At 36.7% G+C, this 18565-nt stretch overlaps 1 protein-coding gene across 1 annotated transcript in view; it reads left to right on the top strand.

Moving 5' to 3' along the window:
- brinp1 (bone morphogenetic protein/retinoic acid inducible neural-specific 1) overlaps window positions 1-18565 on the top strand; it is a 184428-nt gene that overhangs the window by 148372 nt on the left and 17491 nt on the right. Inside the window, exon 6 of the mRNA XM_047372154.1 lies at window positions 18260-18496. Within this exon, the coding sequence (XP_047228110.1) occupies window positions 18260-18496 (237 nt within the window). The remainder of the gene's footprint in view (window positions 1-18259; window positions 18497-18565) is intronic.

Consider the following 18565-nt stretch of genomic DNA (forward strand, 5'->3'; position numbering starts at 1 on the left):
CAGGTGGGCCAACAGGAGTCTCTCTAGGACCTTCATGATGTGGGATGTCAGGGCAACAGGTCTATAGTCATTGACGACTGATGGGTGAGTTTTCTTTGGTACCGTATTTGTATACGGTATCTTTGGTATATTTGGTATCTTGATTTCTGTGACCTCAGAAACAGATACATTAATGGTTAAAATGACCAAAAATGTAAAAAGTCTTCATTTTTTAAGTTTAGACTCATTTCAGAGTTTAACAGAATTCATACCTATGAAGGGTCCTTGTGTTGTTTTGATGCAAGACAATCACTCTTGGTGCCCAAACTGTTTTTTTTTTCTTAGTAGGGTTATATAAGTTTTAGAAAAGCTAAGAAAGTCTTATTTTATCAGAAATGTTATGATGATTTAGCAGATTTATCTACCCATAATTACACAGTTTCAGTTGTACTTGGCAGATAGAAAGGGTACAATTAAGCTGTAAAAATAGCACCTTGTTCTTTGACCTTTGTGCTCTCATCTATCCACTTTGGTACTATGTCAGAAATATATATTTGGTGTTTATGTTAGGTATCATCATTAGGAAGGTAGGTTTGAAAAAAAAAAGTTTCATCCTATTCTCTGCAAAAACACTGCTAAACTAAATGATCACGTTTGTACAACACCTACAATATTCACAGCAAAACAGGGCAGTGAGTTTGTTTAAGTATTGTTGAAATCTACTACCAAAGGCTACCAAAACATGCAGGGTAAAATAAAGAACCAAACAAAATGACAAATTATTATGACCTGCAGTGTGACCTTTATCATTAATAGCCAATAACCAACCGAAGCTTATCTAGGTTTTTAAAGAATACAGTTTAACTTCATTGAACAGGTGAACGTTAAAGAGTAATTGAAAGCCATATTTTGTCTTTAACTTTATAAAGCAGCTATTGAAAAATAATATTTAGTTTATGCAGCTTTCTTTTTCTGCTGGAAGAGTCCTAGAGGGTTTGCCTCTAATAAGGTCCATTGTGGCTGATCATTATATTTCTTTCCTTTCTTCTCTATCCTCTTGTTTTTGTTTTCTCTGCTTCTCTTCTCCTGTCACTTACGTCTACAGCAACCAGAGTGAAAAACCTGGCACCCTGATTGAGGATAGTTTTTGGATTCTTTTCACACTGTAGTAGGCTTTTGCCTCCAGCCCTTTGCTGAAAAAATGAAACAAAGAGAGGCAAAGATACTGTTTAGATGAACTTTGACAAAGTTTTCATATTGATTTAAGATTTTTAAGTCTTTCAGTTAACAGTGGTAAAAGACTGCAAAACAGGAAGTGAGAATAGGTTGTATTTCAGCCAGTCGATGGCTTTATGTATAGACTCTGCAGCCCAACTTAATGTTGAAAAACACAAATGTAAGTTGACCATTGAGCTGTGTGGGCATCAGGTACTTGTCAATGTTTAGAGACACACTTTTAACCATGACTACATGAAGTTTCCATAGTAACGCTGCTCAGGCCATTTGGTATGCTTACAGGTTTTTCCAGCAGCATGCTCTGGTCACTTTAATCCACTATTTATTTTTAAAGTTACAAAGTTTTATTATAATTTCTGCTGATGTTTATCCTTTTTACCATGTAAAAAAAGGAAAAGTTGAAAAAAATGTTTTTATTATAATATTATTTTTATTATTTTTATTTATTTTTGCTGCAGTTTATCCACTGTTTTGCCCACTCGTGAATGCAGAGCAATGGCGTAAAATATTTACATTAATGATCACAAGGATCAAGCTTTTTCATCCCTACTTTGATGGCATGTGATGCAATACCAGAGACAGGAGTTAAAACTAACAGGAAAGAAATAAGCAACTTTCTAAATGTAGTTACCTTTACAAAAACCATCCTGAATAAACTTCACTATTCTTTCTCACATAAGTTTCAGGAAAAGGGGAATGTTTTTCTCTCTTTCTCACCCCTGTGGTTTTGTGTTTTTGAGTTTGTGTTGCTGTGAGATGCAGATAACACAGTGAATCTGACACTCCCTGGATATTCTCTTTGCTTTCACTTAGATTTAGATTAGAATGTTGTAGTGGTTTCTGACATCAATTGAACAACCTATCAAAGCCTAAAGTCAGATTTTGCTCCTCTGTAACAAGGCTTTGGTATGTAAATGTTCAGCAAACATTCCCTGTGCTTTTTACTTTCACCCATCCCCCTATAACTCCATTTCTTTTTCTTTTATAGGATCAGGAACAATGCTGTAAGATTTATCTATTAAAGAATACAGTGCCTTTAAAATATCTCACAAGCCCCACACTTTTTCACATTTCCTTATCTTAGAACCATAAGCTTTAGTGTGTTTTATTAAAACTTTATGTGAAGGACCAACACAAAGCACATAATGATGAAATAGCAGAAAAATTATACACAATTTTCGAAAAACATCTAGCATCTGTATTCAGCTGCCTTTATACTCACCCTCCCTTAATAAAATCCAGCTCAACTAATTGCCTCCAGCAGTAAAATAATTAGTAAAAAAGTCTACATCTGTGCAATTTAATCCAGGTATATATGCAGATGTTCTGTGAGACCTTTTTAAACAGCAAATTAGTAAACAAACAGCATTATGAAGACTAAGAAACAGAACTGACTGATGTAAGAATTATGATTATTGATTAATTAATATTTATCAAGAATTATAATTTAAAATCGTAATTTGAAAAAACAATTATTTCTTAACCAAAAATCATTACTTACGAATCAAACTCAGAGATGACCTCTGGTGTTATAATTATGGCTCAAGGTCTTTGATAATTACAATTATTAAATGCTCAGTAATAATTGATAACTATTACTAGATGTCACTGTTTAATTAACCGCTTCACCAAAGGTGGAGGAACTTTGACCTTATTTTGACAGACAAATCACTCTTGCTCAAAATAAACACGCGTCTGTAACTAACTCAGAGGAAAGCAGTTGTCTTCGTCCTTTGGCCTCCTTTGGCAAAGGGGAGAATTATGATGGACCGTCAGCAGTCGACTGGAACAAAACAAGGATGAAAATTTCATATCCTTGAAACTTCCGTCGGTTTTTGGTCACGTGTAAAATCCACACGATCAGTAAAGTAAAGTTTCCTGGTCTTCTTATCCCAGGAACCTCTTTCATGACTTTGGCCAGCAGGGAGAATGAATGAAAACCCACGTGTGAGTTTCTTCTGCAGAAGGATGTGTGCCTCAGTTGCGTGGGTAACCGGTCTCGGTTTCCAGCGTGAAAAGCAATGGTGGAGCGGCCTCATATTGTTGTATAGTCCACTGTGACATCAGAGCTGCGACGCCCCTTCCTATCAGCTGCAATGCCGGCTGGGAGTTGTGGTAGCAGCTGCAATTCCTGCTGGGAGTTGTGGTAGCAGACCATACTGGGGTATGTAGTAGCAAACAAATGGTCCAACACCGGCCTATTTATTAGAATTTTATCAGATTTTTTAAAGTTGTGGAGAAGTTTAAATGATGATTAGGCTTTGAACATCTCACAAAGCACTGTTCAATTCATCACCTGGAAAAGGAAGGTTTAGACCACAACTGCAAATGGACAAACCACTGGCAGTCCATCTAAACTGAAACGCTGGGCAAGGTAAGCATTAATCAGAGAATCTAGCAGAGTAGTCAGGGGGTACATGGAAAGTCTGGAGGAGCTGCAAAGTTCCACAGCTCAGGTGGGAGAATCCATTAGTCATGCACTCCACAAATATTTCCTTTTTGGAAGAGGGGCAGAAAAAAGCCATTATCAAAAGAAAGCCATAGGAAGTCTAATTTAAAATTTGCCTCAAGGCACGTAGGGGACACAGAAGACATGCATGGAAAAGTGCTCAGGTTAAATGGCAGCACAATTTACATGTTTTGCCCTATATGCAACACGCTATTTGTACAGGAAATCCAAATGAACAGGCACAAACTACCCCCATGGTGGCACATGATGGTGGCAGTATCATGTTTTAGGGATGCTTTTCTTTACCAGGGACAGATAAGTTGTTCAGAGTTGATGGGATTGATTGAAACAAATATAGGACAATCCTGGACAAAATCCTGTAAGAATTTGCATAAGACTTGTGATCAGGGTTCATCGTCTTGCAGAACACTGACCCAAAACACATAGGCAGAGCTAAAATGGAATGGTTTTTTTTTAAAATAAAAACATATTTATGCATTAAAATGACCCAGTCAAACTCCAGATCTAAATCCAATTGAGATCTGTGGTGGTGACATGAAATTTGCTATTCACAAACCCATTCCATCCAGTAAAATGTTGCTCTCTAGATATGCAAAGCTGGTAAAGACATACAACAAAAGTCTTGCAGCTGTAATTAGAGTGGAAGGGGGTCCTACAACGTATTGACTAGGAAAGCCATGTATCATTTTCCTTCCATTTCACAATTAAGTGCCGATTTGTCTTGGCATATTTAATAAAATTAAAATAAAACTAAAAGAAATTTGAGGTTGCAATGCAACAAACGTTCGAACAGTTCAAGGGCTATGAATACTTTTGCAAGGCACTGTAAATCCTCATTATTTGTGTTTTCAAAGTTTTGGATGTTCAGTATGTGTGCCATTTTGCAGTATAATTAACATAGGTTTCTCATTGTATGAAATATACTATTGTTTGAAGTAAAAAAATAAAATAAAACAGTCTTCTATCCTTTTTCAAATATAAAAACCCCCATGTATGTGTAACTTCAAAGGATATTAACAAGTCTCCCTGAATTAGTTATGCAGATCATTGTATAAGGCATTTCTTTTTAACAATCCTGGCTTGTTTATTGTGCTTAGTTTGATCCAAATAAAATATCTGCACATTTGAGCTTTACAGCTGTTGGGAATTAGATAAACGTTTAGTATCCCACAGTAATTTGTTTTTGATTTGTTTGTCCTTTCTCCAGGCTAATGCTTAGAAACCTGATGATATTGGCGTTGGCCACATTCCCACTATGACTGAGAATGGGATGAGAGAGGGTATTAGAACATAGTTAAATAATCAGGATGTTCATAGGTTACAAAAACTCCTTGTAAAAGCCCATTTTTAGGGGCTAAAGAGTAAGCAGTTTCATTCTTATATTATTTTAATACACTGGGGAGTTAAATTGTAGCTCTGTCAATGAAAAAGATATTAGCTGATACTTTTGAAATTTAAGTATTATAAATAAGAACTACTAAAACATATTTACATTTTTCAAGCATTAACAGACAAACTGTGTACTGGAGGTGAGAATTTGCAAATTGTTTACATATATTAACTCCACCAAGGAAAGATAAAAGGCCATGGAACCTCCACAAGCCATTACCCTGTGAGGACCTTATCACTCCCAGTGCGGCTGTCATAAATTAGCACCAAAACAAAAGCAAACTAATTTGCCTCTTTCTATCTCCATCACATTTTTTTCTCTTTCTCTAGTCTCTTCAATGGTCTGTCTTGGAAGAGCCATGAGCCTATCTTGGAAGATTTATGAATATGTTAGAATAGCCTGAGCCAACAGTTTTCAAAGTGGGAAAGTGAAAATAAATTAAACTGGCCCTGGCGAGTCATGCAGAGAGTGATGAATTAGATACTCATTGCTATGTTCCTCAATGCACGTCCCTTTTTCGGAGTGAAAAATGCTGTAAACAGTTTGGGAAAGTAAAACAAACAGACAAATCAATTGGCAGTTTTTGTGATGGACTTGTTGAGGATTTGGTGTGCAGACTAAGTATCAGTAAACAAAAAAGTATTTGGTTAGCAGATAATTATTTACTGTGGACAAAATATTTGATGCATAACATGAGGAGCAAATATTCCTTGAGGAACAAAGTAAACCCAAGCATTTTTATCAACTTCCATTGTTTTTGCTTTGGCTCTTTCCTAAAACGGTCTCTCATAAAAACCTAATATTATTTTAAAGCTTACCAAACAACTAAACTGAGATGATTCAGTTGTTTTGTAGTTTTTGACACTTTGAAATCACAAGCTGTCTCTGTTAATGGAAAGATCTATTACCGGTGCTATGTTTTCAAGATGCATGGCAGCATACATTTTCTTAGATTTGCAAATCTAGTGAAGCAATCTAGTAAAGCAATATATTTAGGATTTTTGTATTTAGCTTCACCAATCTTCCCATCAACTCTGACCAGCCTTCCTGTCCCTGCTGGAGCCCCACCATTTGTCTCTTGGCTGCGTCTACGATTATTGACCCTATTCACTAATAAGTTGACTTCTTAAGGCAGTTGGTGGCAATGAAATTTATTTAAAGGAGTTATAATAAAGGCAGCTGCATAAAAATGCACGCCTTGCTCCTCAGAATTGTATTTGTTTCAAAAAATATTAAAACAATTTATCGTTTTCTTTCTACCTCACAATCCGCATACAGTCTCAATAAATACATTGAGGTTTGTGTTTGCAATGTGACAAAATGTTTAAGAGGTATCTCAATTTGATTGGTTACAAAGTCAGACAATGTTCCCACTTGAGAAAATTTCTATACATCGAAATGTGTTTGCCTAGGTCTGTTGTGCAGTCAGGATGCTTATGTTATTTAATATGTCATTACACAACCATTCGGTCTGTCAGGGGAATAACAGCCCAATATATTGGTGATATTAGGACAATAAATGAAAGAGTGATTCGCCCACTTGCATTATTGAACAGCATAACTCTGAACTCATGTGGAATAAATTCACAACAACTTATCCTTAAAATATAAGAACTAAAATAATTCAACTAAAACTACCAAGCAAAATAAAGGAATAAAGACAACCACCAACTATCTACAAATAAAGGAACAAGGGAACCAATAGTAGGATGGGAGGTCCAGACTTGGGCAGCAAAGGTGGCTCGGTCTAGCGACATGGTAGGCACAAATAAAGGAACTTCTCTTCAGGGCCTCTTGGCACAGGTTGCTTTTCTGCAGAAGCTCAGAAAGAAAAGTTGAAGACAGATTGTCTTAATTGACACTTTTTGCATGAACACCTGATTATTCAGACAACAGATTATACTTAACTTTGGTTGTTCTTGATCGACGGGTTCGGTAACATTAGGTCATAGTCAACTCTGGATTCAAGTGTGAAAAATTAGTCCAGCCTGCCAGCAAGTCACACATTCAGGCGTGCTTTCTCCCCTGTACATCTCTGTGGGAGAGTTGCATGGTAGAGAACGAGGTGAAGGAGAGTTAGTGTTTTTAGTTGTGCCTTCATGACACCACGTGGATTCCAGCTGTGACTCTTTCTTCCTAGGCTGGAGGTATATGTTAAAACTGTTTTTAATGGTGCAATTTCTTACCAGCATCTTTGTTTGTGTATAGTTCAGAGTCCATGTTTTATCAATGTTTTCATCCATGGCTTGGGTTGAACTGGGTCTGACGAAGATTTGTCACTGAAAGACTCACAATAAATCTCTGAGTTTAACAATGTGCAGAAGTTTATTTATTTATTTTTTCTTTCCAGGGGTTGATACGTTCCTCCATAGATGTGAGTTTTCTGCACATATTTTTCAACTTTTCCGTCATATCTTGAACATCCCTATACATGATGACATCTTCCTATGATGAACTAGCTTGATCATAAATCACACATTTTTCCATCATCAGTTATCTGCAGGCTGTTATTTCTTTAAGTGCCATATTTGTTATATATGTGGTATATAAAGTCAATCTCATCAATACATATAAAACTTATATACTTTCACTTCTTTTGTATTTGCCTAGACGTTTTAGTAACATAAAGGATTTGTACCAAAAATATGTTGGCATACCAACCTGATGCTTTTAGCCAGTTAAGGTGGACTGTTCTAAAATTATCAAAATTAGAAAGGTCTTTTAAGAAAGTTGCAGCATTTAGTTTATTATGAAACTTAGGCACAAATGTTTAAGTAATAACAGATTACTACAGATTGATATACTGCAAAAGACATTCATTTGTATTTCAAATACACTCAATTTTTGAAATTTTGTAATTATTGTTTTTATGTTTGTTGGGTTTTACTGGCAATTTGACAATCATGCATGAATCAAAACTTGCATTTTAAAAAACACCTCACATTCTGATTAAAATACAGTTTGAACTACAGTTGCATCTTTTTAAGTTAATGTGCAAGGCTTTGTTTAGAATTAAGAGCTGTTCATTTTTATCAAAGTGTGAAGATAAACAATATTTCTCCATTTAGGAATGTGTGATATGTTCTCTGTGATAAATCTGGGCTTTTGATCTGAGATGTGCATAAACCACACAGTGACACTTTGAGGGCAGTTGTGTCTTTTTTAGCTGAAATGGAAATGTCAGAGCCTGTCATATGTCTCTCCTCCCCCTCTCTGGGCTTCTTGTAAAACATGTGATTTCTGCAAGAGCTCATGAAGGCTGTGGATCTATGCGTGTGCATGTGGGTGTATGGTTTCAGTCTGTGTGCCTATTGTGAAACAAGTACAATAATCTTGCCAGCCGAGGTCTACTTCTACTGCTGTGCTGGGACACATGGCAACACATGACGAAACAGCTTGAACACTGAATGAGCAGCCAAAGGCAATCGCATTTCTCACTATGCACCAAAGCCTTGTTTTCAATAGAGCTATTATTAAGTGAAAGTTTAATTTGTGAATTTACCTTTACTACATTCAACTTGAAAACTGCATTATTGTTTAGAAGTGCAAAAGTCTGATTTGCCCCTTTGTGTGGCACCACATTTTAAAGAGGAATAAGAGTAATCATTAATTTATTTTTACTTTGACTCAACATTGTGACTTGGTTATCTGGGTGTGGAATATCAGGAAATAATTCAGCACCATAGATGGCTCATTTACCTTTCTATTTTTCCTGCCCTTCACAATCACACTTGCTCCAACATGCAATTTCAGCTTTGTTTTAAATACAAATGCAAACACAGCAAACAAATGCCAAAACTGTTTTCTAGGTAATTTATGCTCTTACGTGCCACACCTGCAAGATGAAAATATGCTCAGTTTCATCAAGACAAAAGCTGAAGTTTTGAACAACATTTTAAACCACACCTAATTGTGGTTTAGTTTGCTTCCAAACTGGCAGGCCTTCTTGTTATCTTTTAAAGTAGACTTGATACATTGTTATCCAGACTAAAGCACCTTTGTCTTTTGGTGCTTTTTTGTGCTATTTCTTGTTGTTCAGTCTTTGCATCTGACAAGTACAGTATATGATGCTGTGTGTGATAAAATATGAGCAAAGTGGACAAGTGGAGGACAGAAGAAAAATGTTTGTCCCGCAAAAGCCCGTACACTGGATGAACATTAGCTTCTATCCACAATAATCTTGGTATTTTGCAAAACTGAGATTTCTTGCTCCATTTGTGACTACTGGACATACACAAACAAAACTTTTATTGGGATTTTATGACAGACTGACATATGCTATCCATTAATAAAATCCAGTGAAACCTTTCAAATTCACCTAATTAGTTAAAGTCCCCTTTTGTGTAATCTAATCCCAGTATAAATAAAAAATATTATATGAAGGCACAGAATGAAGGTCGGAGATAAAGTTGTGGAGTAACTTAAAGCAGGCTTGTGTTATAAAACAGTATTCTAAGCTTTGAGCATCTCACAGAGTATTGTTCAATACATCATGTGAAAATGGAATGAGTGTACCACAACTTCAAACATACGAAGACATAGTCATTCACATAAATTGACAGCCTGGGCAATGAGAGCATTAATCAAATACGCAATCAAGAGGACCACACTAACTCTGGAGGGCTGCATATATCCACAAGTCAGTTGGGAGAATCTGTTGAATGAACATCTTTTAATCCAGCACTCCACAAATCTGAGTATTGCATAGGAGAGGAATTCTTGAAGTAGATAAGAAATCCTGTTTGCAGTTTGCCACAAGCCATGTGGAGGACACAGCAAACATGTAAAACAAGGTGCTCAGGTCAGATGATAACAAATTGTAACTGTTTTGGAAAGTGTGATTTGGCATTAAAACCTAACATCTATAGATCACCCTGAACACATCAAATCCATGCTACTACTACATGGTAGTAGTGGCATCATTCTATTGGAATGTCAGCAGGGCAGGGAAGCTGGTTAGAGTTGACAGGAAGATAAATGAAGCTAAATTCAGGGAAATCCTAGAAGAAAAACTGTTAGACGATGCACAAATCTTGAGAATGAGGTAGACGTTCACCACCAGGACAACAATGATAAATGTACAGCCAGAGCAAAAAAGTGGAATGGTCAGTGTCCAAAAGTCATTGTCCAAACACTGCACTGGTGGCCAATATCGGCAGGTTAAAAGTATCCTGGGGCCATAATAAGTTTCTTCCAATTGAAAATGCAAAATTATTTTCTTGTCAATTCTTTTTATTTTACTTGTTCAGCAATAAAATAAACATGCAATATTTTTGATGAACCAGAGTAGAAAAGAACAAATTATTGTAGGTATTGTAGACTGTTGTAGGTAAAACAGCATCAGACAATTGCCTTAATGAAAAAAGGGTGTGCAATTTCCTAATTGTAGAGAATTTATTTAGTCTATTCCCAGGAGTAAAGAAAATAACTATGTATTTGCTGTATTTAGCCAAGTATAATGAATGGGTCTGACCAAATCCTTTTTGGGTAAAAAGTCGCTCCATGTTTTTGACAATACTTACAATGATATTCCATTTGAAAAACAAAAAAACATTGCTAGTAAAAGAAAAATACTATGCTGTACCTATCATTTTCTATTTAAGAATATGTACATTTGGCATTAAAAATATCATCCTAAAAAAAAAATCCCAAAAAGTGTCCATCTGCATCATGTGCCCAAGGGTCAAATTTGTACCATACTTGAACTGCGGTCAGGGGCCACACAAAATTATACCAAGGGTCACAAATGGCCCTCGGGCTGCACTTTGGATACCCCTAGTTTAGATCAAATAATTTTCATATTTACGCTTGCTGCTGTAATTGTAGTAAAAAGTTAACTCACGGGGACTGAATAATAATTGCATGCCACCACATTTACATTTTAAAAATACATATCTTCCTATTACTTTACATTAATGCACTTTGTGTCACGTAAAATCACAACACAATACAGGAAGGTTTGTGGTTGTAGCATGCAAAATAGTTAAATGGGGTGCGAATACTTCTGCAAGACATTGCATATAAATCTATTTCATTTGTTCTGCCGCTACAACTACATTCCAGTTCTGTGCATAAATATTCCAAAAAAAAACTAAAACTAAGCAGGACATTCCCAAAAACAAAACTTTATCGCATGAATACAAAAATAAAACTAATACAAAAATGTGAGTCAATAGTCCTGTTTGACAACACAAAATTTTGCTTACTTAAGTGCTTAGAGCACTTATGATAATCTACGATAATCTACTCTGCACTGACTCACCAGCACATCATCTGATTGAATGCTAAGTACAGCTCATTCTGAACTTTAAAAAATGCTAACATATTCTGAGAGCAGAGAACAGCTCCAGTAGAACATGTTATCCTCTATCAGGCCTAACACACACGTGCTGTTAGACACCTCACACCTTATGCAAAAAATGAAAAGTGGATAAATAGCTTCTTCAGCTGCACTTCTACCTTACAGGTACAGAAAGGAGTCTGTGTGTGAAAACTGGCAAACGCAGCAACATTTTAAATGATGTGAACCTTTCACACCAAGGATGTATTATCAACATGAAAGCATGGGAAGCCATGAACTTAGGAGTCTTTTTTTGTCCAGAGCTCTTTGTAATGGTATTATAGCTGCGACTATAACCTCTTGTGGTAATTTAATACCACCATTGAGGTAACGCACTTTATTGCACCAGTGGATTAAGTAATGATTATTTTGTGAAATTGCAGGCACACAATGGTCAATTAATCTTTAATGAAACTGTAACTTATGAGGCAGAGCATGGCATTCCAGTAAGTAGGCAACTGCTTGCCAAAGCAGTTACAAGCCTCAGTTGTGGCCTGCACTCCCTATCTATCACTATATGAAAAAAAGAAAAACAGAATACATTAAAGAGAAATAATGAAACGGCAAAGTCACAGTTGCAGAGTCTTCATTTTTAGCATTCACAGAATGTTTGTGGGCCTATATCCCTTAAAATATGAAGAGCGAAATATATCATCTTATATGCAATGTGATTATGTGCCGTTTTGCGGTGCTATTTATTTAGAGCAAGCTAGGAATCTGTATTGAGAGAATTATTTGCACTGACAGAGCATGAAGTTGGAGGTTATCAAATAGCAGCATAGCTGCTGCAATATATACCTTTCATTTCATCATCTCTTTTTAAATGATGGTAAGTGTAACACCCTATACTCCAATATCTAGTGTTTCCTCAACACATATCTGACTCATAAGCCAATATACTAGCTTTATGGTCCAATCATTTTCAATTTTGTCACGTGTTATTGCGCCAACCTTGAAAACCTTGCCAAGTCACAAAGATAAATGTTTTTATATCTGATTGGTTTGTGGCTTTATTTGTGGCCTGCAAGCTCCTGTTATTTAGTTCATTTTGACAATGCGTTAACAAATGTTGATGGACTTACCTTTATTACATGACATCATTTCTGCATAGGAGCAGGGAGGACAACACAGGGCTTCAATTTTCCGATATCTGAATGCACACTCAGCAGGAGAAAATGTAGGGGAGAGCACAAGAGGTGAAGAAACAGGAATGAAGAGAGTGATTGATGGAGTGAATGAGAGCCAAAGGATGATGGGGGGAGTCAGGGGGCACATGGATGTGTGTGGTAGGAGTAACAGTGAGTGTAATGAAGGAAGACAGTAGAAGATGTGTACAAAGACAGAGTGAGAAGAAAAGAGAGGCACAAAGCAAGAGAATGGAGAGAAACACAGAAAAAACCGGAGAGTGGAAACAAGAGATTGCAAGACTGACAGAGCTGAGCTGAATGTCAGAATCTCATGTGGTTGCCTTTGCAATCTTTAAGCACTAACGCACCAATATATAAAAAGAAAGTATGTGTATTTGTTGGTATGGCTGGGGTATTAGATACAGTTAGACAGAAAGTGGGAACTGGGGGCTGGAGTTTGGTGGTTGTGGTGGTGGTGGGGGAGCACTGAGGCAATCGGTGTTATTGTGCAGGCGGCCGCTGGCACCAGCACTGTCAGGGAGCAGCGTTGATCCGTGAACTTGCCATCTGGATTTTCCCACAAATCACATTAAAGTTTCAAGCCCAGGAATACATCAAGCTAAATGAATATTGGATCCAGACAAGCCTGATGGAGAAAAGGCCCTGGGCAACCGAACTCTTTTGTGGTCAGACATGATCTATCCATCCTCTTTATTCGCTCCATCCCTGCTTCCTTCTGTTCCCTTCATCACTGATGGGCAGGGGTTCTGATGAAGTGTGAGGAATAAAAGAGACTGTGCAAAAAAGATGCATACAATGTAAACTGACTTTGTTTAGTACAAGGTGTAGGAGTGTGTTTGAGTAGTTGCAAGAGAAGGAATTATTTTGCGTAGCCTCTGATTTAATCTGATGGAGCATATTTAAATGAAGGCTGCCTTAAATCCAACCTTTTGAAACAAATACAAAACATTTCTTCATTAATAACCAAAACACGCTATGTGTTACTTCTCTTCACCGGCTGTCATCATGATGATGACTGTTGAAGTGTTCTGTTTCAGATCCAAACCATTAAGGCTTTCATCTGTTTCTGAATTACCCACAGTTATGTTCAGCGTTTGTTGTGGGTGAAAATAAGGAGGATTAATTGCTGCATGCAAATGCATAATGAGATAGCATTTGACTCCTTGACAACACCCTGAAAATGATTCATGTGTACAATATGAAATTATATGCTTACTTTCCCTTTCATTTTAGCCACATTAAGTTGACTTTGCATAAGTGGATTCCGCCTTTCACCCAAAGGTGAAAATAAAATGTGAGAAGGAAGAATAATGTAATTATTCATCATTCAATAACATGTTTTGTCCTGTTTGCATATGTTTTGTGCTGAAACACAGTTTCTGTTAAAGTAAAAGTTATTAAGAAAATATGGCCTCGCCAAGATGTTGCTACATCCAAGGAGGAAAAATCTATTTAGTTCTTTTCCAATTCAGTGGTTTGTAGAGTCAGCCATTTATTTTTCCTGGTCTAAACTGAAGAGAAAGTCTGAACTGTAAAATGCTCAACCTTTAATTATGTGAGATCCTCAAAGCGAGATATGGATTGGCTGTGAGTCTAAGAATTATAAATAGTTTGACAGTCATAGTGAAAAATGAATAGGTAGAACCCTAAAGCTCTAAGTGAACCTTTAAAAATCACTAGTGAAGCTATTACAGTGTAATTATCAAAATCTGCATAACAGGGTAAAGACTGCAAGAATTTGAAAAGAAAAACACAAGCCTTCACACTGTATTTAAATAGAAGATAATTCAGCTAAATATGACAAAGCCAGCATTCATTGTTATATGCTAAGTGACTCACCACAGACAGCTCAAGAAAAAAAAGAAGAAAACTTTGAAGCACATCCTTCAGAAAAAAAACCTAAAAGATAATTGATTGCTAAGAATATATAGCCAGCCATCACAGTTGCAGGAATATTTTTTTTCCATTTAACTCATGCTGGTTACTTTTAGGCTATCACAAATGTTTGGTATACATAGTATACCAAACATTTGATACATAGTATATTACAAAAATATATTGCAAATACATTGTTATCAAATATCCCTAGGCACTATATTAATATTGCAAAAGACTCAATGCACAAATTGTTAATTAATATGTTCCAATTGAGATAAGCTCACACTTTGCAAGCAAAAGTAATATTTATTGGATTGTCAGATGGACTCTGTCTGCTGTGGACCTGACATGGATTAACTTGCCCAGGATGCTAAAGATCATAAAAAATGCCACAGAACCCTGATGAGAAACAGAAAAGTGAGCAAAAGTTGAATTGGAGACATCGCCATCAATATAATTTATCAATAATATCACCATTACATGATGTTCTAATACAGTACAACTCTATTATATTATGTGTTTGTAACTGAAGCCAATCTGCATTGTCCTTGGAAAACATAATGAATTTACTGTGACCAAGTTCTGGATTTCAGATAGGGACGATCACCCATTTTTCTTTTTTCTCTGACAATAATAAAGGGAGGAAAGCTATTATGTTACAGACTGACCTGTTAGGTCCTCTGCCATGGGAGAATATTACAAATGAGGAAGAGTTGCACTGCAGCATGCCCTCTTTGTTAACACCAAGAACTTTCATATATTTTGACATACAGGGGTTGGACAATGAAACTGAAACATCTGTCATTTTAGTGTGGGAGGTTTCATGGCTAAATTGGACCAGCCTGGCAGCCAGTCTTCATTGATTGCACATTGCACCAGTAAGAGCAGAATGTGAAGGTTCAATTAGCAGGGTAAGAGCACAGTTTTGCTCAAAATATTGAAATGCACACAACATTATGGGTGACATACCAGAGTTCAAAAGAGGACAAATTGTTGGTGCATGTCTTGCTGGCTCATCTGTGACCAAGACAGCAAGTCTTTGTGATGTATCAAGAGCCACGGTATCCAGGGTAATGTCAGCATACCACCAAGAAGGACGTACAACATCCAACAGGATTAACTGTGGACGCAAGAGGAAGCTGTCTGAAAGGGATGTTCGTGTGCTAACCCGGATTGTATCCAAAAAACATAAAACCTCGGCTACCCAAATCATTAAATGTGCACCTCAACTCTCCTGTTTCCACCAGAACTGTCCGTCGGGGGCTCCACAGCGTCAATATACACGGCCGGGCTGCTATAGCCAAACCTTTGGTCAATCATGCCAATGCCAAACGTCGGTTTCAATGGTGCAAGGAGCGCAAACCTTGGGCTGTGGACAATGTGAAACATGTATTGTTCTCTGATGAGTCCACCTTTACTGTTTTCCCCACATCCGGGAGAGTTACAGTGTGGAGAATCCCCAAAGAAGCGTACCACCCAGACTGTTGCATGACCAGAGTGAAGCATGAGGGTGGATCAGTGATGGTTTGGGCTGCCATATCATGGCATTCCCTTGGCCCAATACTTGTGCTAGATGGGCGCGTCACTGCCAAGGACTACCGAACCATTCTTGAGGATCATGTGTATCCAATGGTTCAAACATTGTATCCTGAAGGCGGTGCCATGTATCAGGATGACAATGCACCAATACACACAGCAAGACTGGTGAAAAATTGGTTTGATGAACAGGAAAGTGAAGTTGAACATCTCCCATGGCCTGCACAGTCACCAGATCTAAATATTATTGAGCCACTTTGGGATGTTTTGGAGGAGCAAGTCAGGAAACGTTTTCCTCCACCAGTATCACGTAGTGGCCTGGCCACTATCCTGCAAGAAGAATGGCTTACAATCCCTCTGACCACTGTGCAGGACTTGTATATGTCATTCCCAAGACGAATTGACGCTGTATTGGCCGCAAAAGGAGGCCCTACATCATACTAATAAATTATTGTGGTCTAAAACCAAGTGTTTCAGTTCCATTGTCTAACCCCTGTATCTGACAACAACAAAAAAAGAGGAATAAACACCAGAATGACTTCTCGTTTCAGATCCTGAAGCTTGTGTCAAGCTGTTCCTATCTTGCCATGTATTTTGGCATATGAAAAATGTGCTAAAATGGTCTAAACATAGAGAAGTGAAGCAAATTTGGGGAGCATCAAGTCCAGTGTTGTCTTTGGAGTATTTCTGTTGTTTTTATTCCAGCCCGTTTTGTATAATACTTGTGTATTTGGATATAGGGTGTAGAATTCCCAGTGTTCTACTGTTTCAAGATGGGCTACATTACTTTTTTTATCAGGGGTGTTTTAATGTTATTTAACTATTATTTATTTAACCTTTTTTTGTTTGTTTGTTTTAACCAGGAAGTTCCTTGAGATAAAATCTGGTTCAAAGTTCAATGCTCTAGGAGTCTCCCCAAGTGGTCAAATAATTATTGGGTGAAACACTCAAATATACAGTATACGATAAACACTACCGTTCAAAAGTTTTAGAACCACTTTATCATTTAATTATTTTCTTTATGTTTATGACACTTTGCATTGTATGTAGATTCTCACTGAAGGCATCAAAACTGTGAATGAACACATATGGAAATATGTAGCAAACAAAAAATTGTAAAATAACTTTAATTATGTTTTATGTTTTAGATTCCTTAAAGTAGCCGTCCTTTGCTGTGATGACTGAAATATTAACCTCTGGCCGTCTCTCAATGAACCTCTAGGAATTTATTTCGAGAATCTTTGAAAATCCATTTCAGGTGACCACCTCATGAAGCTCAGGGAGAAAATGCTAAGCGTGCAAAGCAGTAGTCAGAGCAAAGGGTGGCTATTTTGAAGAATCTAAAATAAAAATAAAAATGTTTTATTTCACACTTTTTGTTAACTACATAATCCCATGTGTTCATTCAAAGTTTTGTTGCCTTTAGTGAGAATCAACAATGTAAATAGTCATGAAAATAAAGAGACTTATTAAGTGAGAAAGTGTATTTAAAACTTTTGACCGGTAGTTTATATGTTGTCTCATAACTGTAATGCTCATCCATAACTATGTGATATAGTTATAAGCAAAATAAAAGCATGGATGAAAACAAAATTAAATTCAGCACAATTCAGGTTAGTCACACTTCAGACTCCCACAGAGTTGTGTACACCCATCTCTGTAGAGGTTTATAAATACAATTTTACAACCATAAACCTACCCAAATATTCCCATTACTGGGGAAAAAATACATTGCTATACAAGGCACAAGACCTAAAATGTATGTAGAAAATTTGAACTGGATGTATTTTGATAAAAATAAACAACATCCACCATTTTCAAAGCAGAATATTACAACACGGCAGAGATTAGAAGGGCACAAAGAATTTCACACAAGAACCAGAGAAGAATTAAAAGGATGCAGTTAAACTTGAGTACACATCCTTAACAGTAGTTATATAGGTTCATGGTTAGATATGTAAACAATTTTGTGCAATTATACATAATATAATCATAACCCAATTACATATTGGTGAAATTTAGAAGGATCTTTTCTGATTTTATTTTCATTTTCAGAATAAAAAAACATTTAGTTAAATACAACAAAATATTCACATAAAACAAATTCTTCCACATGTTTTATCCTGTTTTCTCTTTCTTTGATTTTGCAACACAGAACCAAACTAAACAAAGCTTTGTTTTTTTTAAATCATTTATCTAAGAAATTGCTCAACAACATTTATATTTTTTAAAAGCTATCACATCAAATTTTCTAACCAAAACTTTCTTTTTTTCTGTTTCAGGCCTTCAGGTCATATTCCCAGAATACCTACAGGAGAAATTCGTCCAGTCAGCTCTGAGCTACATTATGTGCAACGGAGAGGGGGAGTATGCATGCCACAACAACCAGTGTATCTGTCAGTGTGCTGACGACTATCCCCAGTGCAACTGTCCCATCACTGACATTCAGATCATGGAAAACACCCTGCTGGTTATGTCTGAGTCCTGGGCAGCCTCTTATAAAGATTTTGAAAACTCTGGTAAGCTGAAAAGTCCTACAAAATCATTTAACTCGGCACATATCTGTGATTATGAACAGACTGTAGCCT

The sequence above is a fragment of the Girardinichthys multiradiatus genome, chromosome 8, assembly GCF_021462225.1.
Source record: "Girardinichthys multiradiatus isolate DD_20200921_A chromosome 8, DD_fGirMul_XY1, whole genome shotgun sequence".
NCBI classification, from domain to species: domain Eukaryota; kingdom Metazoa; phylum Chordata; class Actinopteri; order Cyprinodontiformes; family Goodeidae; genus Girardinichthys; species Girardinichthys multiradiatus.